The sequence below is a fragment of the Loxodonta africana genome, chromosome 2 (assembly GCF_030014295.1).
Source record: "Loxodonta africana isolate mLoxAfr1 chromosome 2, mLoxAfr1.hap2, whole genome shotgun sequence".
NCBI lineage: Eukaryota > Metazoa > Chordata > Mammalia > Proboscidea > Elephantidae > Loxodonta > Loxodonta africana.
This window is the reverse complement of record NC_087343.1, coordinates 176328414-176352338: the sequence shown is the minus strand read 5'-3', so window position 1 is coordinate 176352338 and position 23925 is coordinate 176328414. Positions and strand designations below refer to the sequence as shown.

Genomic DNA, 23925 nt, shown 5'->3' with positions numbered 1-23925 from the left:
TTAAAAGTTACTGGTTAATTAAGAAAGAGATATAATTATAAAGTCAGCAGTTCATGTGGGGATGGGCAACTTGGGTGACAGGTCCAGATTCTTGCAGCACGGTTTCTTAAATTTGGTTGCCCGCTAAAAGTTGAAGTGCTGTATAATTTTTCATCTTTTTTCCTCTTGAACAAGTTTACATAGTCACTTTACTATAGAATAGTGGCTTTTAGCCTTTTAAAACTTATTCCTCATGTAATACTTAACTTCACTTTTCTGCATACTCTCACCATTTAAGATTGGCAAACTTTACTTTCTGTAATCAGTAATAGCTACTATGTATTTCCCACTTATATGCCCCACACTGTGTCAAGCACCTTGTATACATTGTATCATTTAATTCTCTGTAAAATCCAGTGAAGTAAATTCTGTTAATCTCATTTCACAGATAAAGACACTGAGGCTCAGAGGGATTATAAATAAACAAATTATAAGTGGCAGATACTAGCAGGTATATTGAAGATGCCTTTTTGAACTACATACAGTCTCTAGGATTTGAAAGCAGCTTTGCTTAAATTGTCATACTAATATACTTTGTTACACTTTACCGTTATCACTTAGCTCAGGATTTTGATGGGAGTTAACTTTCTGCTAGTTAGAAATGATATAGCTCTCTGTTCTTCACTCACCCAGTGCTGTTTGCTTTTAAAATATTAATAGCTCTTCAGTTCAATTTAGGGAATTCTTTGGGCATTGTGGAAAGGGGATCGCTTGTTTATATGTGACCACTGGTCTTAAATTAGATATAATTTCGTTTTAGCTTTGTTAGCCTGGCCCTGGCCACAGTGAACTACACTTGTTTGGTAAGGAAGCAAGAATTGTCATATTTGAAGCTCACAGAGCACAAAATCAGCATTCAGTAAGTACTGGATCATGGAATTTGAAACGAACCTAGAAAGGATTTAAAAAGACTAAAATACAGTAGGTTATTGGACCACGTATTTTTGGTAAAATAGAAATAGTGAAATGATAATAGGCTTAAATAAATTACCTTAAAAAAAAAGGTCCTTCTGTTCTAGACCTTTGTGTGGCACCGCTGGACATAACTCAACCCAAACCCATTGCCATTGAGTCGATTCTGACTCATAGTGACCCTATCTGACAGAGTAGAAGTGCCTCATAGGGTTTCCAAGTCTGTGAGTCTTCATGGAAGCAGACTGCCACATCTTTCTTCTGCAGATCAGCTGGTAGGTTCAAGCCACTGACTTTTCGGTTAGCAGCTGAGTGCTTTAACCACTGCTCCACCAGGGCTCCTTACTGGACATAATACAGATGAAATATTTAAAGTATGTAGAAACCAAAAGGGAAAACTTCAACTCCTTGTTGGTATCTAAGAGCCAGGACTAGGGAAATTCTGCTCAAGAGTTTGAAAACCGATGACCATTTACATTAATAATTAAAAAGAAGATGCTTCTATACCAGTGTTCATTTTCTTGGGAAAATGTCAAGTTATGTTGCTATAATAAGTGATACCATACAAAAGTGAAGTCAAGATATGCCTGATCTTAAAAATATTTTGCCACGACCTGGCTATTATTTTCTTGGTTGATTATTTTAAAAGAAAAATATCACTATTTGGGAGTTAAATAATTTGAATAATATTCAGATGTTATTACTGTCTTGCTTTTGAAAAGCCTGAAGCATATGTGTTTTTTGCAGAGGTGCTTCCATTTTTATTTCCAAGCCTTGTTATCTAGGTAAGTTTCTTCAGAGGGTTGTTTGAAGGTACATGCCTGGAAGCTTAAAATCTAAATTATTAAAGGAGTGTTGATAAACTTTTTTTTTTTTTTTTAAATAAAGATTGAGTAAATTCTTAGGCCTAGAGAGATGTTCCCTAAGAAATTTTTTATATATAGGTCTTCTCAGTTAATTTCTAAATGTATTTCATGATATCCTTGTTTCATAATTTATGCATGTTATTAATGTTGCAAAAGTCATTTTCCCTCCCCCTCACACGTTTGGTAACTCATAGTCTCTGCACATTGCCCTTGTAATACTTGGGACTTCTAATTAAAAACATTATTCAATCATTTACAGTTAATAAAATTAAACACAATTTTAATGTAATAATAGCTACTATATGTTGTGCCTACTTACTGTGTGCCAGGCCCTGTGGTTAGCGCTTATGTATGTTCTTTAATCTTGATAACAACTACATCACATTTCTTAACTGCAATGCCAAAATTCAAAAAGCTCTGAAAACTGAAGTTTTTGTTACTTTTTTGGTAGCAAAACCTAGTCTATCCTGAGATGATGTGAGGCTATTTATATCTATTTATACCATTTCTTATGAATATTTTCTCATTTCACTGCTGAAATATTAATGTGCTTGATTATGGGGTACTCATCTTTTCAAAACCAAAAAAATTCTGAATTCTGAAGCCTATCTACCTCCATGGGGAGCCCTGGTGGCACAGTAGTTAAAGTGTTCGGCACCTAGCCATAAAGGCAGGCAGTTCCAACCCACCAGCCACTCCAAGGGAGGACGATGTGGCGGTCTGCTTCAGTAAGGATTTATGGCCTTGGAAACCCTATGAGGGTAGTTCTTCTGTGGCCTATAAGTTTGCTGTGAGTTGGAGTCGACTAGATGACAGTGGGTTTGGGTTTTTGGTTTTAAGCTTTCTGAATCCTTATCTCCTATGGAGGAGAAAATTAGGTTGTTCTGTTGCACCTGGTTGTCTGGTGGTTTTTGTTGAACCTAGTCTGTTTTGCTTTGTTTTAAAACCAATTTAATTGGTTACCAGCATTCAAAACTGGGTAACCACAGTCATCACCACTGTCCTCACTTATTCTGCTTGGCGCTTCTAGGTATAGTCCCATTCCCCACAAAGTGTGTTTCTGGATCACTAATCACAGTGATTTCTCTACTGTCAGACTAAGTAGCATACTGGCTTTTTAATACATATTTTGTGTTTAGCAGTACTTGAAGTGAGTTTGCTGGCATTTACACTTCAGTGTAGGATATGTTTTCTTTTTTATATAATTTCTTAAATGTTTTGGTGGAACTGAGGTAAACTGAATTTAAGACTATTCTAAAAACTATTTTTTAACTTCTTATTTTGAATAATTTCAGACTTAAAAAAACTTTTAATAGTATAGAAAACTAAGCTTTTTATTTAGAGTCATTTATTTTTAACATTTTGCCACATGTGCTTTATCATTCTGTATGTAAATATATACTTTTTTTTTTTCCTGAATTATTTAGGAGTAGGTTGCATACATCATTCTCTTTTACCCATTAATATTTGGGTATGTATTTTCCAGGGCTTCAGAATGATTTGAGCTGGTTCAGGCATGGCCAACAATGTGAAATTGGAACAGACCTGAAGTTTTAAAATACGGATGAAGCGGTCGATAAGCGGAACGGGAAAAATAACAGGTCGAAGCCCTAGAATGGGAGACTTGGAAGAGGAGTAGTGAGCCCTTTCAGGAGCCTGATATGGGAGATTCACTTATTGCCAGGACCATTGAGAGAAACACGCATTTAAAGAGGTGTACTCAGCTGCCATCTTTGAGCAGGGCACTGCTGTTTCCAACTCTGCTGATCAAGAGATTTTGTTGCTAAGCCACACACCCACTGCACTTGTTTTCTAAGAGGGAGATTAAGTTTGCAGCAGGGCTTCGACCCATGATTTTTCCCATTCTGCTTATCGTTCTACTTCACCCACATTTAAAATACTTGGGTCCATTTGGGTTTCGCTTCATCGGCCATGGTTGAGCTGGGCAGAAGTGGTTTAAAGCCTGGTCTTTTCTAAGAGCAAACATGTTGTCGTACATAACTGTAGTTTGTAAATTCAGGAAACATTGATAGAATACTTCTATCTAATTTGCAGCCCCTATTTCATAACCTTGTTAGTTTTCTCAAAAATGTCATTTGTAGCTTTTTTTTTATCCCTCCAGCACGTTATCATGTATTGTACTTAGTTGCAGTATAATAAAGAATATATGCAATAAGGAATATCTCTCATTTTGAGTTTGTCTGGTCTTTGCTCATGAGTAGGTTAGGTATATAAGCCATGTTGTCCTCAGGGTGTCAGATCTGCAGGCACATGATATCCATTTGCTCTCCTTGGTGATGTTCACTTTGATTCTCCAGTCAGGTCAGGGTGTCGTCCTGTTTTTCGTCCCTGGAGTTAACTGTTACTTCCCTCGCAACTAATAATCTCTTTACGGTCTTGCCAGTACATGACTTCTCATCAAGCTTTCCTCTTCAGCTTTAACTAGATGTACATTTTTATTTTGTAAAATTTTCTATTGCAATTAGCTGCCTATTGAATTAATCTCATTTGTCCTGAGATTAAGTTTTGACATAGTAACATTCTCACAAAGATATGAAATGTGAACCAAAGTAAGTTCCCTCTTTTATGATTTAACTTGTTGCTAATTTATAAACTGGACAGTGTTTTGTTCTGTTGTACATAGGGTCGCTATGAGTCCGAACCGACTTGACGGCACCTAACAACAACAATTTATAAACATCTTTTAGCATTGTAAGGAGAGGTAGTTTCTAAAGACATCTGCTTGGAATCAAATAAATCTGGATATTATTTTTCAATTGGTTAAATTACATGTAATTTTTTTCTACTGTAGATTCTTTTTATTTTCTTCAAGAGAAAGGAGTTGTGGGAGGGAAAGGTTTCTTTTGTCTTCTGTTGATCTTTCTGTTGTTTGCTGGGAGGGAAATTTGGCCTAGCCTGAAATGGGACCCGTCTCAACTGACTCTCCGTAACTTTTTTCTGAACAGTGAATTCTTTAAGACCTCTGTTCCACTTGCATAAAATTTGTAATTCCTTTGCTTTTTGCTTCTTTATTTTTAGTGTATCATATTTTAAAAAGAATTCTCTCCACCAGTTGCAGCTTGGTAACCAGAATTGGAGGGAAGAAAATGAGAATCAGTTGTGCACCATTAAATTGTAAACAGGAAGGAAAACAATATAATCCTAGGTCAGGGATGAGTTAATTGAGTTGCTGTGAAGTTAATGCTGATGAAACTTTGTCAGCATTAAAAAAAAAAACAAAACCTTTCAGAGAAAAAGGTAAGAGTCATAAATATATCTGATGTTTGAAAAAAAATTGGGTTTTTGTTGATAATAGTTTTTTTGAGATTTTCCTTTGGGAAGGGAATTTGGATGATGCTTGTGAGCTTTACCACAAGAAGTGATGCATATTTAGGTATAGAATTGATGAGTAATGCTAGAAATCATTAACAAATACCATCATTTTGTAAAGTTTGTCATTAAGCGAATAAAGGTTTTATTCATTTAGTCAGAACTAGAACCATCAATAAAACTCAGATATCTTTAAATGGAATCTAAATACCACATAATGTTTTCATTCTTGCTATAATAGTCACATTTTGAATTTTGACGAAAATACCCCACACTGAAACATTTGTTTCTCCTCTGCATTAGGCTGAGAAGGATTCTTTTTCATAGTAGTTACCTCTTGTCTTGACACAAAATAACTATTAAGCCCTTCTACTAAGATACCTGTCTTTAAAATCTTTTAATTTTGATTTTGAAATAATTATAGATTCACTGGATTTTGCAAAGGTAATTTTTAAGAGATGGTAATTTGGTTGCTGCTTTATATTCTTATTTAGGATACAGTTTCGTAGATTGGTGGCTTTCAAACTTTTGAGCATAGTTACACAGATACTTTACAACTGGATCCAAGTGTACACATACGCATGAAACAGATTCATCATAGTTAGGATTCACCCTTACCATCCTTGTACACTCTGATTTTATTTTAGTGATAGTCGTCACCCTTGAAATTGATTTCACGACCAGTGTCTCTACCCTCAGTTTGAAAGTACTGCCATGCATAGTAAGTGTTTTCCATGTAAGGGTGACAGCATGATGATTGAAATGAAGTAAGGACAGATAATTTCCCCTCTTCCTCTTAAAGTGATCTTTGTGGTTTCTTTTAGGAAAATTTTTTTTTTTTTAATACCTAAAACATTTACCATTTCCACAGTTGTCACATGTATGGTTCAGTGACAGCGTGTGTATTATGTTCAACCATCATCATTGACCGTTCCCACATTTTTCTGTCATCCCTAACAGAAACTCAGTGTTCCCTAAGCACTGTGAGAAAGATTTATTATTTAAAAATACTTTCCTGACACATTGAGGGAGTTGGCAGCCAATGTCATAAAACAATATGTGTATTAATTGTTTAATGAGAAACTAATTTGCTCTGTAGACTTCCACCTAAAGCACAATTAAAACAAAAACAGACTTTTCTGCTATTTCCAAGCATCTACCACCCACAATTAATACTTTTTTTTTTCCTTTCCCTTTTTCTTTTGGTCAGTTTCTATTTCTCAGTATACAATTGTTTCCTTATGTTACTGAGAACATGTAATGCTTGAGTATTTTATATGCTTAAGAGAGAAAGGCAAGGGAAGAAACAAGTCAGATATGAAGTTAATATTTTTATTAAATGCCATGAAGATAAACATAACAGATTGCACAATTGATATAAATAGCTTTAAAATAGTCAACTAGGTTATTCTCGCATTGAGATAATAAACTAAGGGTATGGATAGGATTCCAAATTCTAGTAAATTATTGGTTTGAAAATAAAGTGAATTAAGAGTGTACTTTTAGCCAAGAAAAATGCTAACATTTATTGACCAATAATCCTCACCTGAATCTTTTAAGGTAGAAATATTATTACTAATTTTGTACATATAAAAACTGAAGTTTAGAGGGGCTAAGTAACTGGCCCGAGGATATAAAGACTTGGTAAGAGATTGCTGTGAAACTTCAGCTCAAACATTAGGATAACTATGGTTTGGTTATTCTTTACTCCAAACTCACTGCCGTCGACTTAATGCCGACTCACAGGGACCCTGTGGGGCAGAGTAGATCTCCCCGAATGGGTTTCCAAGGAGTGGCCCAACACTTAACCACTGCGTCACCAGGGCTATCACATGAAAATGAGGGGGGCAAAATGATGGCTTCTTATGACTTACAAAATTTTATTGGTAACAATACAAATAGTGGTCTTACCTCAGAAAAGTCATACTGTTTTACATAGCTCTACACTAAAAAACAAATTACCTCTCTATTTTTTAAAAAAAGTGGTTATTGAGCACCTATAGGGTCGCTGTGAGTCAGAATCGACTTGATGGCACTGAGTTACATATAAGAAAAGACTTGATGCTCAAGTACCATGCCAGTACTCCCGTAAGTAGTCGGGCAGCAAACATTTAGATACCAGATGCTCTGCTACGGTAGAAAGAGGCTTTTTGTAAAGTTTGATCCAGTGAGGAGGGTGCCCTTTGTGGATTAGCCCAGACCCAAGTTTGTCTCACCCTAGGTAAAAAGGCTTTCTTCTTCGTGGTTTGCATGTATTTGCTACAAGTTGATGGTTTATGGTAGCCAGGCTGATAAAAGACTTCAGGAGGGAAACTAGGTGTTAGAACCAGATATCCAGATATCCTGGTATCTGTCAGTGATTTCATTTTTATGTGAAGGAAATTGACCATAGCAAGCTTAGTTTAAACATTAGATTCTTGATGTTTAGCCCAGGCAGATTAAGCCACAGTTATGTTTAAGCCTACATGAGAAACAAGGTTATTGACCTCTATCTTATTAGAAACTGAGAATTGTTAAGGTTTATGTCCTATACTACCCGTTGTCGTCAAGTTGATTCCAACTAGTGCTTTTACAAACTGAGTCTGGACCTATAAGGGAGTTGTGAAATCAATTCGTAAGAGCTTGGCTGCTAACCAAAAGGTCTGTAGTTTCAGTCCACCACCCGCTCCTTGGAAACCCTGTGGGGCAGTTCTGCTCTGTCCTATAGGGTTGCTATGAGTCGGAATTGACTCCATAGCAATGGAATTTGGTTTTGGACTATCATTAAAACCAATGAAAGAGACCACGGTGGGAAAAAAAATACCTTTATGTGCCACGTTGGTAAGCTTAAATATTCGGTTATTTCGCTGTAGTCTACATGTGTACGCATACATGCATGTATACATGTATGTTTTTATTGGATTATAATGTGAAAATGTTTGTTAATGTGGGATGTGGTTTAAAAAGTTTGAAATACGAACTATATCTTCTGGCTTTTGAGGTCATTTACTGAGTTCCTGGCGTTTTTGTTTTTATTTGGGGGGACGGGGCGAAGGAGCATAAGAATTAGGATGATAAAAGAGCACCTTTTTTTTTTTGAATTTTTACCAATTAGCCAATAAAGCTGAAATGGGATTTTAGTGATTCAGCTTTTTTTGGGTAGTTAAGGCTAAATTTGCCTTGTGAACCCTCTGAAAGGTATTATAACCCAAGAAAGATATGTATGTTACAGATGTCTTGTCGTATTTACTGGCCGTGTTGTAGTACTATCACATATGTTAGCATTAAACGACCTGATAGAACATCCCTTTATTCAAGACTGAAAAGGTCACCTATTTTGCTTAGGGCAACCTGTGAAGTGTTTGTTTTTACCTAAAATTTAGGACTAAAAAACAAAAGGACTTTGAGATTTTAAGGGAAAGTGGTCAGTAGTTTATTTTCTTGACTATGGAATGGTTTTCAGGAATAGTCATATAGATAAACATTAGACATTAACTTAATGGCTTCTTTTTTCTTTCATTTCTTTCAAAGGTTTGGGCCCCATGGGATCCCTGTGACAATATTTCCCAAAAGGGAATATAAGGATAAACCTGAAGCCATGCAGCTCCAAAGTAGTACATTCCAAGAAGGGACAGAAGTCAAGCGAGAAGTGAATGGTGCTGTTCCCCACGACCCTTCTCCTGCCCCACCTCCCGAGCCAACCCTGGCCGAAAGCCTGTGGACTTCCAAACCACCACCTCTCTTCCATGAAGGAGCACCTTATCCTCCCCCCTTGTTTATCAGGGACACATATAACCAATCAATACCTCAGCCACCTCCCCGGAAAATTAAGCGGCCCAAACGAAAAATGTACAGGGAAGAACCCACTTCTATAATGAATGCTATTAAGCTACGACCCAGACAAGTCCTGTGCGACAAATGTAAAAACAGTGTCGTTGCCGAAAAAAAGGAAATCAGAAAAGGTAGTAGTGCAAGTGACTCTTCTAAATACGAAGATAAAAAACGGAGAAATGAAAGTATAACTGCTATGAACAAAAAACTTAAAACTGACCATAAAGTAGATGGGAAAAACCAAAACGAAAGCCAGAAAAGAAATGCTGTGGTTAAGGTTTCAAATATTGCTCACAGCAGAGGCAGAGTAGTTAAAGTTGCTGCTCAGGCAAATACATCAAGAGCCCAGTTAAGTACTAAAAAAGTGCTCCAGAGTAAGAACATGGATCACGCAAAAGCTCGGGAAGTGTTGAAAATTGCCAAAGAAAAGGCACAAAAGAAGCAAAGTGAAACCTCTACTTCCAAAAACGCACGTTCGAAAGTCCATTTCACACGTCGATATCAGAATCCTAGCTCAGGTTCTCTTCCACCCCGGGTTCGGTTAAAACCACAAAGGTACAGGAATGAAGAAAATGACTCTTCTCTGAAGACAGGACTTGAGAAAATGCGGAGCGGCAAGATGGCACCCAAGCCCCAGTCTCGCTGCACCTCCACCCGCTCAGCAGGTGAGGCCCCTTCAGAAAATCACAGTCCCTCAGAAGGCCCGCAAGAGGCCAGCAGTGAGGTTCAGGACACAAATGAAGTGCATGTACCTGGTGAGCGGGATGAACCACAGACATTGGGCAAAAAGGGCAGCAAAAGCAATCTCTCTGTTTACATGACCCTAAATCAAAAGAAATCTGACTCTTCCAGTGCGTCAGTGTGTAGCATTGATAGCACAGATGATTTGAAATCTTCCAACTCTGAGTGTAGTTCTTCAGAAAGCTTTGATTTTCCTCCAGGCAGTATGCACGCACCTTCCACCTCCTCCACTTCCTCCTCTTCAAGGGAAGAGAAAAAGCTCAGTAATTCCTTGAAAATGAAAATCTTTTCCAAAAACGTCTCTAAATGCGTCACACCAGATGGCAGGACCATATGTGTAGGGGACATTGTTTGGGCCAAGATTTATGGCTTCCCTTGGTGGCCAGCCCGTATTCTTACTATAACTGTGAGCCGGAAAGATAACGGCCTTCTAGTCCGACAGGAGGCCCGCATTTCATGGTTCGGGTCTCCGACAACATCTTTCCTTGCTCTTTCGCAGCTCTCCCCCTTTTTAGAAAACTTCCAGTCACGCTTTAATAAGAAGAGAAAGGGCTTGTATCGAAAGGCTATCACAGAGGCAGCTAAAGCTGCTAAGCAGCTGACCCCCGAAGTGCGGGCTCTGTTGACACAGTTCGAAACTTGAATATGGACAGTAAGGTAGACAAGAACGACTGGAAGGCGCCACAGATTTTCTAGTACAGTTAGGAAAAACTTCCTTGAAATACCCTGGCCAAATGGGAGAGAGAAATTGCACTCAATTGGCTGGTTTTTTATGCTTATAGTCATTTTTTGACTGAGAGGCTTAAACTGAACGTGCGATCAAATTTTGTCTTAAGGAAGTGAGGTTTTAGCAGTATTTTTCAGTTTTGAAGTCTAAAACTATCCCAAGGCATAGGAGCCATAGCCTCAACTGAAAGTGAATTTTTGCAGGGACTGTTAATAGCCGTTTGTACCTAGCACTGTATATATATATATGTATACATATATATAAAATATATAACCTGTCACTATGTGACAAGGGTTGCAGACCTGGGATTGCAGTAAGGGCTGGTGAGCTGGGGGAATAGTGTAGATATTTAATGACTACTTGTTTTGTTTTTTGATTAATGAACACTTAGTCTATCTATGCACATAATGGCATAAGGGTTTGATACTTAGGCGTTTGCCAGGCTGAGACACTTGCTGTACACTTGTGGACCGGGGAGAGAGCCCAGTGCTTGGGATTGAGGCTGTTAAGGCTGGGTAGGTTTGAGTCATCACTATCTATCTTCCAGTGGGGATTTAAGATTTAACAAAAACTTTCGAACTTCAGGTTGGGGAGTTTCGATAGGTTTGTTTTTGGATATGTAAATAGCTGATTGCTATACTTGGTCAGATTTCTCCTGACTGGCTGTTCCTAAATTCTTAGGATACGTCCTAGTAAATTACACTTTGTGAATTAATTGTCATATGTGTAATTGTTGAATTTTGGATGTACCTAATTTGATGAGTTTTAAAAAATTATTCCATTTAAGGTATCTGTTTGCAGGTCAGAAAATGAGAAAATGTAATTGTGTAATGCTCTGAAATGTAAAAAAAACAAAAAACAAAAAACAAAAAAGCTGTAAATAAAATTGACTAAATCCGAATTATTTGTGTGTGTTTCTCAAAAAGCTTGAAAAATTTTAAGATGGTAGAATACAATTCTTTGTAATAGTGCTTAGAGGAGGGAAAAGAGCAAACTTTCATTTTCCTATTTGCCCTATTGAAATATGAGTATAGGTAAAATTCAAATGAGAAGTGATTAATCAGTATATTCTTAAAATGGATTTTTGTAGTATAGGGGTCTCGTATGCTTCTAGATTTGATACCCCTCTCCTGCCAATTTCTGATAAATGTGGGTTTTGATTTTTCATTTTTAGCCTTAATATTTTATCACATGCTTTATTTTTTTACACTCGGGTAATTACAACCAGTCTCTCTTCCATGGTGTTCGGTCCTCTGCCTCAAGTATCATTGCTTTTGGGGGCTGGTAACGTAGCTCACTTTTCTACATGGTCTGTTTTATCCCTAAGATTTGATTTCTTGTTCTTCATTTTTAGCTTTGTATGATTAGTGAAAAATATATCTGATAGTCTATGGAGGCAAATTTATCCCAAGATTTTTAAAGTTGCTTTCTACTTTTTGTGTCTGACATAGCTAACTTCACTTTTAAATTTGATAAATTTCATACAAATAGAAACACGAAACTTTTGAGAGCAACTTTGTGGATTTTTAAATCCAACTTTAAAGATCTAGGTTACTATGGAATTTATAATAAAATAATGGAGGTTGAAAATCAGTAGTCTTCTGTCAGCTTCCTTAAGGTTATGGATGTCTATGATTTATGTACCAATTTCTGCAAAAGCAAGTATAGAATTCCTGGGGAGCACTGTCAATGCTTTTTGATTATAATAAACACACAATAATAATAAAAAAAAAAAAAACAAGATGTTTCACTTGAATAGAACATATTCTTTCCTGCAAACAGAAACAACTATACAATTTCAAAAATCTTTGATTATAACAGCTTGAAAAAAGTTCAGTATTCCTGAAGGGTTATAAGGAAGTTTCTTAAAAGTATTTGCTTCGGACTAATGAATTTCATTCAGATACTTTTGAAAGTTTGAAATCCAAAGTCCAGAAAGATTTAAACTAGTAGATAAAAAAGTCACCCAAAATATATAATTCAAGGCTCTGTGTAATGATCCAGTGGACTTCTAACAGTGATTCTGAAAGTAGGTACTGCTAATACAGCCAGGTGCTTTGGCAAATGTGCTCTGTGGCAGAAACCATGGGGAAAAAGAAGAAAGAAAATCATGATTGTGAAGCAGAAAAATAACATTCAATTTTATGTTGTCCATACCTTGAAAAAAGGTTGAGCCGTGGACACAAATTTGCTTGGTTTCTAATTATGCCAAATGATCCCTCCATTTTAAACTGACAGTTTGGCATGTTTCATCCGAAGTTTCAATAGGGAAACAAGGAATTTCTCTAATAAGTGTTAAAAAGTATATTGTAAACACTCAAGTACAATAGGTACATATTCATGTTTTATACAAGTAGATTTCTTAAGCAGCTGGATAAATTTGTCCAGTATCTATTGCAGATGGAGATAATTTGAATTAGGTAATTGTAGCCATTTACCTTTTGAAATGATGAAAGGAGGTATTAATCACTTATTCTGTATTGAGAGAACCAAGTAGGTATTTTTTTTCCCCTTGCGGAGAGAGGAAACTAGACTTAGGCCAAATCTCCAGTGGTCTAAGAAGTGGCTAAAACAAAGGATTACCACACCAACCAAGTAGACAAATAACTCTGAAAGCTTAGGATGTCTTTATTTTTAGGAATTCTTCAAATTTAAAGTATCAGGAAGATATTTTTTCCTTTTGGTATTCTAGAATTTGTAGACTAGAAAACTGCTCCTTTGGAAGGGACATCTATTCAGCTCATTTACAGATGTGAAACCAGAGACCTAGTGAGATGGGAAAAGTAGGATTCCTTAGTGTGAAGCTCCTACGCTTGACCAGGTGGTATATCTTCACATAGTTTTGATGGGAAAATCTATAAATAGGCAGTAGTTACAGATTAAAAAACCCAAACCCAGTGCCGTCAAGTCGATTCTGACTCATAGCGACCCTGTAGGACAGGGTAGAACTGCCCCATAGAGCTTCCAAGGAGCACCTGGTGGATTGGAACTGCCGACCCTTTGGTTAACAGCCATAGCACTTAACCACTACGCCACCAGGGTTTCCAAGTTATGGATTAGTCCTAAGTAAAATACACAGAAATTTAGATATCTAGAAGACTTCAGGCAAAGAATGTGGAACTGATAGTAGAATCAATTAAAGGAGTATATACGCACCTTAAAGTACTTGGAAACCCTGGTGGTGTGGTGGTTAAGAGCTACGGCTGCTAACCAAAAGTTCGGCAGTTCAAATGCAGGTACTTCTTGGAAACCCTATGGGGCAGTTCTCTTTCCTAGAGGGTTGCTATGAGTTAGAATAGACTCGACAAGTGGGTTTGGTTTTAAAGTACTTGGTTTTCGTTTTGGCTAGTTAGCTGCCTCATTTTATTAAACCTCGATGAGATTTTCATTTTAAAAATGAAAGTATTGTTAAAAGGTATTTGAATGTTTGGGTTACTCTTCTATGTTTCCCAGTTACAAAACATTAAATTGAGTTGCACCCCTATTTGAGCAGGTAGCATCTTTCTAAAAATTGGAGAGTGAATTGGGAGTTAGAAGTGGCTTAAGAAATATGTAATTTGGGTATAAAACTAGACTTTCCCTTCTAAACTGTGCACGTTTCTGTGGTTTTTGCAGCATTGGTTCACTTTGTTAGTATTGCATAGCAAAGCAGAAAAGAGCCATGGGCAGATGTCTAGAAAAGTTGATAATATGGTTTAATTCAGGAACTTGTACCCTGAATTATGGCCCAGTGGTGGCCTCCCATAGGGAATTTGCCAGATAGAATAGATTCTGTTTTCTAAGTTTGAGCAAATTTAGTGTTCACTTTGGGATTATACTAATATGATAAAAATAGCTGTTAAAAACAATTTTTAATTGAGCTGCCTGATACAGGGAGTTAGGAATAGAACAGGAGGCCGTTGCCATGCCAGTTGTCAGTTTAGGGGAAATAAAACAGCTAAGCTGGAATGTTATTTTTTCATTTTCAGTATTTAGTTTGTGGACACTCAGTGTATTCCTTCATCTGCCAAAGAGTGAATAGAATTTAAAAAATGAAAGCATCAGCCCATTAATATGCTCTATCTTACAATTCTGAATAAAGGTATAAAAAGGTTAAAGTCACAGTGATAATAGCTCAGGTGTATGTTTTTGGTTTTCTAGGATGTGTTGATGTTTTTACCATAGAAAACTGACACTAAGAAGAGAACTCAACTTTTTTTTTCCTGATAATATTTACTCAGGAGATCCAAAGAGGGTTTTTTCCCTTTTACTTTCCTTGTGTTGTGGCATCAGGTAGAAATCATTTTCTCGTGGCCATCCTGATAGAGCACAGTAATTTGTTTTTGATAGAAACTTTAAATTTGTGGTGGTGTCTTTCGAGAGGGTGTTTGGAAATAAGTCACGGGGGTGTGTCTCTTGGTCAGCATGGTGTTTGGGACGTGCCGTGAGCAGTGCCTGGCTTCCGGAATTCCTTCCTACTCATCTTGCACAAGGAAATATTGTTGCCCGCGATGCTGTAATGGCGCTCCCACTTCTAGGCACTGTAACTGCCTCTTGGCAAAGATTTTAGGTGAATTAGCATAACTGCATTTATCTGTTAAGATTAGGTTTTCCGTTAAAGCCCATCCCCTTCCAGTGACAGTTTTTTTTTTTTTTTTGTTTTGACAGTTTTTTGAATATGGAAGCCATTTAATTGTTTTAATAATAGAGTTAATTAAGATATTTTCTAAAACTTAAAATATCACACTTGTGGCAATATTTTCATAATATGTGTACTATTGAATTACTTTTTCACTTTTTATGTTAGTACAGTTAATGGAAAAGAAATATGCCCAGCCATGCATTATTAAATAATCATTAGAATAAAGTAAATAATTATTAATATTCTAAGATCATCTTGCATCCCACACTTTGGCAGGAAATACTGAATTATATTAATTTTTATATCACACCTTTGAATCCATTTTGGGATAGATTGAGTCAAATGTTAAGGCATCTAATTTCTCAGACCCTGGGTAGTACAAACCGTTAACAGGCGCGGCTGCTAACAGAAAGGTTAGAGGTTTGAGTCCACCCAGAGGTACCTCAGAAGAAAGGCCTGGATATCTGCTTCTTAAAAATCAACCACCGAAAACCCTATAGAGCACAGTTCTGCCCTGACATACATGGGGTCTGCATGAGTTGGAATCGACTTGACAGCACTGGTTTGATTTCTGAAAAAATGAATCCCTGAACTTCAGTTCTTATAGATTCCCATGTACTGACACAAATTATAGATTGGTTGGGGGGAGGTGTGATGGAAGAAAATAAATGGTAGGATTAAAGTTATCAGAATTTTTTAGAATACTGTTTCTGAATGAAATTACTGTATTTTAGTTGAGTAACAGATGGCTGTAGTACATGTCTAATATATGGGCCTTCTATTGTATACAATTTTTGTTTGTAAAGCAATTTCATAAAATTATGATACTGAAAACAGGCTGGTTTTTTAAAAAGCTTGTTTTTAAAAATTGGTTTAAACATGGATTTAATATTGTTTCTTCAAATTCCTGATTATTTTTGTAAGGTTTCTTTAAAAATCTTGAAAACATAGCCACCAATTAAATACGGAATTTTCCCTGTATCATAAGAATGTGACAGTACCTCCTTTTATTGCCTTAGAAATCTGAGTCTTAATTGGATATCACTATTTAAAACTCCTTATTAAAATTTTTTCTGTCTGGGTGTCAGTATCTAGAAGGAAAACCAAATACTCCATAGCTAAAGTGTTAGGCTGTTAGTGTGACCACACTTTCTTCCCTTTTCGCATAAACTACTTGTACTTAGAATGTATATCACATTTTAGCAAGGGATTGGTGTTATTTATTTTAAGTATTAAAAATAATTTGTAGCCCTCAGTATTCCTCAATTAGTTCTCTTTGGCACAGAGATTCACCTAAAAGCCAGGTCAGTTGTTTAATCAATATTCCTGTCTTGTAAACCAGATTTCTTTAGGGCAGAGAATCAGAAGTTGTTACCTGATCTTGTTGGTTTTTGCAGTAATTTTTAAAGTTTCCCTGTTTCAATTATGTATACACTAAGAGGTTATTGTATAAGTTGATGAGACAGATTTATGGCAAAAGTTTCTTTATAATTCTTTAATTCTAAAAAAAAAAAAAAAGGCTGGAGAAAAAGCCTAGAATGAATATAATTTTTTCTCCTAAGTAAAAATTTGTAAAAATGTGAGAGGGTCATCTGGTCGAGTGTAAAAGGTAGAAATGGATACCTGTGCATGTACCACTTGTAAGTCATGCGTATAGGCTGGAGCATTCACTAACATTTGGTACCATATTGCCAGATGAGGGGAAGGTGATCATTCTCTTTCACTTCCCAGGCACACGGTTGAAAGCACACGCTCTTGAACCAGATTTGGGAGGTGCAGATATTGACTTGGATCTGCCCCTTACAAGCTGTGTAATCCTCGGCAAGTTACCTGCCATCATCTGTATGATGGGGATAAAAATAGTACCCCATACAGGGTCATTGCCGCCACTCGTCTACCAGTTTGTTGTACTGTGGTGGCTTGCGTGTTGCTGTGATGCTGGAACCTATGCCACCGGTAACTAGCAGGGTCACCCTTGGGGGACAGGTTTCAGTGGAGCTTCCAGACTAAGGAAGAAAGACCTGGTGGTCTACTTCTGAAAGAAACTGGCCTGTGAAAGCCTTAGAATAGCAGTGGGACACTGTCTGATACTGTGCTAGCAGGTGAGCCCCTTGGGTTGGAAGGCACGCTTAATACACCTAAGGAAGGGCTGTCTCTTCAAAGTGGAGTCGACCTTAATGACGTGGCTGGAATAAAGCTTTCAGGACCTTCATTTGCTAATGTGGCTGACTCGGAATGAGAATAAACAGCTGCAAACATCCATTAATCAGAATGTGGGATGTATCAAGTATGAATTTAGGAAAATTGGGAATTGTCAAAAAATGAGATGGAATGCCTAATATCCTAGGCATTAGTGAGCTGAGATGGACTGTATTGGCCATTTTGAATTAGACAATCATATGGTCTGCTATTCCGGGAATGACAGAGAATTGGTGTCGCATTCATCATCAAAAATATTTCAAGATCTGTCCTGAAGTACAATGCTGTCAGTGATAGGATAATATGCATACACCTACAAGAAAGACCAGTTAATATGACCTGTTCAGATTTATGCACTAATCACTAATGCCAAAGATGAGGAAGTTGAAGAGTTTTACCAACTTTTGCCATCTGAAATTGAACAAACGTGCGGTCAAGATTATTGATAATTACTGGTGATTGGAATGTGAAAGTTGAAAAGAAAGGATTAGTAGTTGGAATATATGGACCTGGTGATAAAAATGATGCTGGAGATAGCATGATAGTATTTTGTAAGACCAACAACCTCATTGCAAATACCTTTTTTCAACAACACAAAATGGCAGCTAGTTACAGGAATCGAATTGATTACATCTGTGGAAAGATGATGGAGAAGCTCAGTATCATCAGTCAGAACAAGGCCAGGGACCGACTGGAGAACAGACCATCAATTGCTCATATGCAAGTTCAAGTTGAAGCTGAAGAAAATTAAAACAAGTCCACAGAAGCCCAAGTAGGATCTTGAATGTATTCTACCTGAATTTAGAGATCATCTCAAGAATAGATTTGACGCATTGAACTCTTAACAAATGAAGACCAAATGAGTTGTGGGATGACATCAAGGACATCATACATAAAGAAAGCAAAGCTCATTAAAAAGATGAGAAAGAAAGAAAAGACCAAAATGGATGTCAGAAGAGACTTTGAAACTTGCTCGTGAACATAGAGCAACTAAAGCGAATGGAAGAAATGATGTCAAAGAGCTGAACAGGAGATTTCAAAGGGCAGCTCAAGAAGACAGAGTAAAGTATTATAATGAAATGTGCAAAGACCCACAGTTAGAGGACCCAAAAGGAAGAACGCGTTTGGCATTTCTCAAAATGAAAGAACTGAAGAAAAAAATTCAAGCCTCGAGTTGCTGTATTGAAGGATTCTATGGGCAAATATTGAAAGACGCAGGAAGCATCAAAAGAAGATGAAATACACATCGATTTCAGGAGGTAACATGATCAAGAACAAATGGTATTGAAAGAAGTCCAAGCTGCACTGAAGGCATTGGCAAAAAACCAGGCTCTAGGAATTGATGGAATACCAGTTGAGCTGTTTCAACAAATGCTCACTCATCTAGAAATTTGGAAGACAGCTACCTGGTCAACCAACTGGAAGAGTTCTATATTTGTGCCCATTCCAAAGAAAGGTGATCTGACAGAATGTGGAAATTATCAAACAATATCAATATCATAAGCAAGTAAAATTTTGCTGAGGATAATTCAAAAGTGGTTGCAGCAGTACATTGACAGAGTACTGACAGAAATTCCAGTCAGATTCAGAAGAGGATGTGGAATAAGGGATATCATTGCTGGTGTCAGATGGATCTTGGCTGAAAGCAGAGAATGCCAAAAGGGTGTTTACCTGTGTTTTATTGACTATGCAGAGGCATTCGACTGTGTGGATCATAACAAATTATGGGTAACATTGCAAAGAATAGGAATTCCAGAACACTTAATTTTGCTCATGAGTAACCTGTATATAGACCAAGAAGAGGCAGTTGTTTGAACAGAACAAGGGGATACGAGTGGTTTAAAATCAGGAAAGGTGTGTGTCAGTTGTATCCTTTCACTCTGTATGCTGAGCAAATAATTTGAGAAACTGGACTATATTAAGAAGAACATGGCATCAAGATGGGTGGAAACTAACAACCTGCGATATGCAGATGACACAGCCTTGCTTGCTGAAAGTGAAGCAGACTTGAAGCACTTACTAATGAAGATCAAAGACTACAGCTTCAGTATGGATTACACCTCAACATAAAAAAAAAAAAAATAAAGAAAACAAAAATCCTCACAGCTGGACCAGTAAACAACCTCACGATAAACGGAGAAAAGATCGAAGTTGTCAAGGATTTCATTTTACTTGGATCCACAATCAACACCCAAGGAAGCAGCAAGAAATCAAAGAACGTATTTCCTTGGACAAATCTGCTGCAGAAGATCTCTTTATAGTGTTAGAAAGCAATGATGGCACTTTGAGGGCTAAGGTGTGCCTGACCCACCCATGGTATTTTCAGTTGTCTCATATGCATATGAAAGCTGGACAATGAATAAGGAAGATGGAAGAAGAATTGATGCTTTTGAATTATGGTGTTGGCTAAGAATATTGAATATGCCATGGACTGCCAGAAGAACGAACCAACTTGGAAGAAGTACAGCCGAAATGCTCCCTAGACGCGAGGATGGGGAGACTTCATCTCACATACTTTGGACATAGTAGGAGGGATCAGTCCCTGGAGAAGGACATCATGCTTGGTAAAGCAGAGGGTCAGTGAAAGAGAGGAGGACCCTCAATGAGATGAGCTGACACAGTGGCAGCAATGATGGGTTCAAGCATAACAACGATTATGAGAATGACATAAGACTGGGCAGTGTTTTGTTCTGTTGTTCATAGAGTAGCTACGGGTCAGAACTGACTCGACACCTAAAAACAACATAGGGTCACTGTGAGAATTTAAATGACTATTCGTAGCAGTAAGGAAAGTGCCTGGTCAAAACCTGTGTAAGTACTTGCTATCGTTGTCACCACCATCAGCTTGTGTGTGTGGTATACAGATTTCATTCTGGTATCTTTTGATACTATTTTTCTGTAACATATATTCACTATAAATGAAAAAGATGTCTGCAGCAATGTTTTTCTTACCTGAAAATTCCAATGTCATGATCTTCCACAAGCATCTGGATGTAGGCATGTACTCACTAGTTCACCAGGCATTTATGGCGGGCAGCTGGGTTGGAGGTCATGGGGGGTATGGCGAAGGGAGAACTACCTGTGTTAACATGGTATTTCAACTCTTGCCCCATTCTGTTATGTAAAGCATGCTCTAAAGATTGTTTTCTAGGAGTCCCTAGGTGGCACAAACAGTTAAGTGCTTGACTGCTAGCTAAAAGCTTGGTGGTTCGAGCCCACCTAGAGGGGCTTTGGGAGAAAGCTCTGGTGATAGGCTTCTGAAAATTCACGGCCTTGAAAACCCTGTGGAGCACAGGTCTGGTCTGCACACGTCGGGTTGCTGTGGGTCAGAGTCAACTGACAGCAACTAACAAGGTCTACAGACTGCTTCCCTGTTTCTATCCTGCCTGTCCTAAGCAAGGAAACCCTGGTGGCTTAGTGGTTAAGAGCTATGTCTGCTAACCAAAAGTTCAGCAGTTCGAATCCACCAGGTGCTCCTTGGAAACTATGGAACAGTTCTACTCTTCCCTCCAGGGTTGCTATAGGTCGGAATTGACTGGATGGCAGTGGGTTTGGGTTTTGGGTTGTCCAACAAAGAGCCGTGGTGGTACAGTGGTTAAGCACTGGGCTGCTAACTGAAAGGTCAGTGGTTTGAACCCACCCAGCCGCTCTATAGGAGAAAGATGTGGCAGGCTGCTTCCATAAAGATTACAGACTTAGAAACCTGATGGAGCAATTCTGCTCTGTCCTGTAGGGTCACTGTGAGTTGGAATTGACTAGGACGGCTGTGGGTTTGTGCTAAGCGTGGTGCCTGACATAAGTGGATCCAAAAACCAGAATCATTGCTGTCAAGTCACTTCCGATTCATAATCGAATTCATAACGACATTATAGAAAAGAGTAGAACTGCCCCATAGAGTTTCAAAGGAGCGCCTGGTGGATTCGAACTGCAGACCTTTTGGTTAGCAGCCATAGCTCTTAACCACTACACCACCAGGGTTTCCACATACGTGGACAGCCTACTTGTAAATGAACGGAGAGTAGTTTTGGTTCAGGACCTTATGTACTAATGTCCAATCACTGGCTCAGAATCCTGTTACATCCCAAATCTTTTCAAAGGGCATGAGAAGTGTGAGCTGTGGGGCTCAGCATAGTGGTGTTCCGTGTAAGGGGAGCTTTACAAAGCTGTTGGAACCACAAACCTATAGTTGTCAGCTGTTAAGTAGTGTGAATTAGCTAATTTACACCAATGCAGTGTTCCCCCCGGACCCTGGCATTTTTTAAATGTTTTTATGGCCAAATGGGAGTGAAAAAGTGGACATTAACCTGAACATTCTTTTTTATACTTTACTGGTATTGATATGATTAAGTAGAAGATTGCGTCCCCTTACTCAGGAGGGAAATATCTCACGTTCAAAGGCCTTGATTGTGTGCGTTGTGGCCTATTTTCCAGAGGATAGTCATTTTTACTCATGGCTCATTTTCAAGATGCTGTTGATTACAAACCTGTGATTTCTCTCCACAGTTTAGTATTAGCAGGGACTCTGGCTGGCTGGGAGTGGCACATCTTGGTGCGAGCCCTGGTATGCTGGGAGGAACCATGTGTTATTTGTTTAAAACTCTAGAAAAATGACTAGTTAGAAAAATAGCATTAAGTTTAGAAAACCAGAATGTCTGATACTATTTATGCTTTTAATGTTTGTTCATGTTGCATCATACTGTATTGTATTAAAAGAAATTTTATATTTGGTGTTCAGCAAGATAATGTCATATATATAATCTTCAAATTGTAGTCTTTAATTCTGGCCTTTGCTCTAGGTGTATGACCTCTTCCTCCTTTCACACACTCTAAAAGGGATATGCTTGATAAAGGAGAGGGTCAGTGAAAAAAGGAAGACCCCCCCAATGAGATGGATTGACACAGTGGCTGCAACAGTGGGCTCAAACATAGCAGTTGATGGTACAGGACCGGGCAGGGTTTTGTTCTGTTGTACACAGGGTCACTATGAGCCAGAACCGACTCGTTGCATCTAACCACCACCACAACAAAAGGGAGGTGAAATGTGTACTTACTCTGTTCTTATTTGCCCCTTTATATTTCTGCCGCCTCCCAGGAGTAGTTGCCATTGTTACACTTAGCTTTCTCTTAAAGGACAAAATAAGTCATTTTCTACGAAATTGGTGTCTTTTCATGGGGTTTCCTTCCATTTATTGGGTCAGCCAGGGCTCCCAGAGCCCTATGGCTTCTAACCAAAAGGTTGGCGGTTCAAATCCACCAGGTGTTCCTTGGAGACCCTATGGGGGCAGTTGTATTCTGTCCTATAGGGTTGTTATGAGTGGGAATAGACCTGATGGCAGTGATTTTTTTTTGAGCCATGCCTCCCTGTACTATATCCTGTACAATTGGTAAATTTCCCAAGAAAATGCTGAGACCCTAAATGCATCGAGGGGAAACACATCTTATTAGTCCCAAAGACTCAGTTCAGGCCCTGGGGACCTGGGAGTGGCATGTTAATAATTTTCATTGCATTTGTGGGTATAAATGGGGCATGGGGTTATTTTTTGATGCATCTTCTTGACTCCTCTTGCCTAGAATTGGAAAGGAAGTTCTCTAGAATGATTGTTGAAACCTAACAATTTTTACTTTGAGAGGGAGAGGCTCAAAAGACAAATTCTTTAGTGCATCCAGATTCCCTTTTTCTTGTCTGATTATTTGTTGGGTTATAGTTAATAGTGTATTGAAGTTTTCCTGTCAACAAAAAGATAAATAACCTCATTTAAGAAAATTGGTTTCCTCTGAGTTAAAATTTAGAAGTAATTATGTTTATAGTCTGGTATATAAAACTTCTCCTTTTCTATACCTGAAAAGTCCTTTTTAAAAAATATTAATATATTGCTTTTGATTTAATTTATTAGCATTTAAAATCATTATTTTAATATAAGAACTGAATATGATCTAAATCAGTGATCCCCGAATTGACTGATGTCATGGATGAGTGATTTCTTATTTATACTTAAACTAGGGAAGTAAGCGTACAAGCAAATATGTTTAAAAATAAGGCTTAATTATAATCACTTGAATGATGCTTAGTATTTGAAGTCTCTGTCCTGAAAGCCTAAGTGAGAAAGCTTGTCTTGTCATAACTGTTATTTCAAGCAGGTCTTACCTCACACAGTGAGAAGTTGAGGTTCTGAAGAATATACATAGGTAGGTGGTCATTGGGATTAAAGGAGAGAAGCTTCAGGCAGTTTTCTTCGTTCTCAAAACAGGCCGTCTGAGCTCCTTAATGCAATATGGCTAGGGAGGAGCACTTCAGCCCTTGCTGAGGACTGAGAAGATGAAGACTACTCACCACACTTCCCCTCACCTGTAGTTAGTTGTGTTAGGCTAGTAAAAAAAAAAGTTTTTTTTAAGGAACATTAAATGTAGCATTTCTCTTTTGTCAGTTTGCTTGGAGGGCAGCATATTGGTGTGCCAGATGGCATTCTGCTGCTGAGCCGACTTGGGCCGGAGAGTGCCCTCTCCTGGCCAAGGCTGGTGTGTGTCCATGCCTCTCAAGTCTGTTTTCCTTTAGTACCAAAGCTTCACGTTCTGTGAAGCCAGCAAGTTTTCCAGTATAAATAAATTGTGAAAATTTCAATAGAATTTTGGTCTTCTTTTAAATTATTTTTTGGTAAAATGGATTAAAAAGAACTCGAATG

The 23925-nt window shown here is 37.9% G+C and overlaps 1 protein-coding gene across 11 annotated transcripts in view; it reads left to right on the top strand.

The window, feature by feature from the left end:
• PWWP2A (PWWP domain containing 2A) overlaps nt 1-23925 on the top strand; it is a 74495-nt gene that overhangs the window by 7095 nt on the left and 43475 nt on the right. For 5 of the 11 annotated variants that reach the window (XR_010320115.1, XM_064278959.1, XM_064278952.1 and 2 more), the window contains exon 2: nt 8658-9622. Coding sequence is in view for 10 of the 11 variants with exons in the window: in XM_064278959.1 (XP_064135029.1) it covers nt 8658-9622 (965 nt within the window). In the remaining variant the exon portion in view is untranslated. Of the gene's footprint in view, nt 1-427; nt 899-1765; nt 5076-8657; nt 13101-23925 lie in introns of those variants that run through there. The other 6 variants (XM_064278955.1, XM_064278968.1, XM_064278966.1 and 3 more) reach the window with 3 other exon arrangements.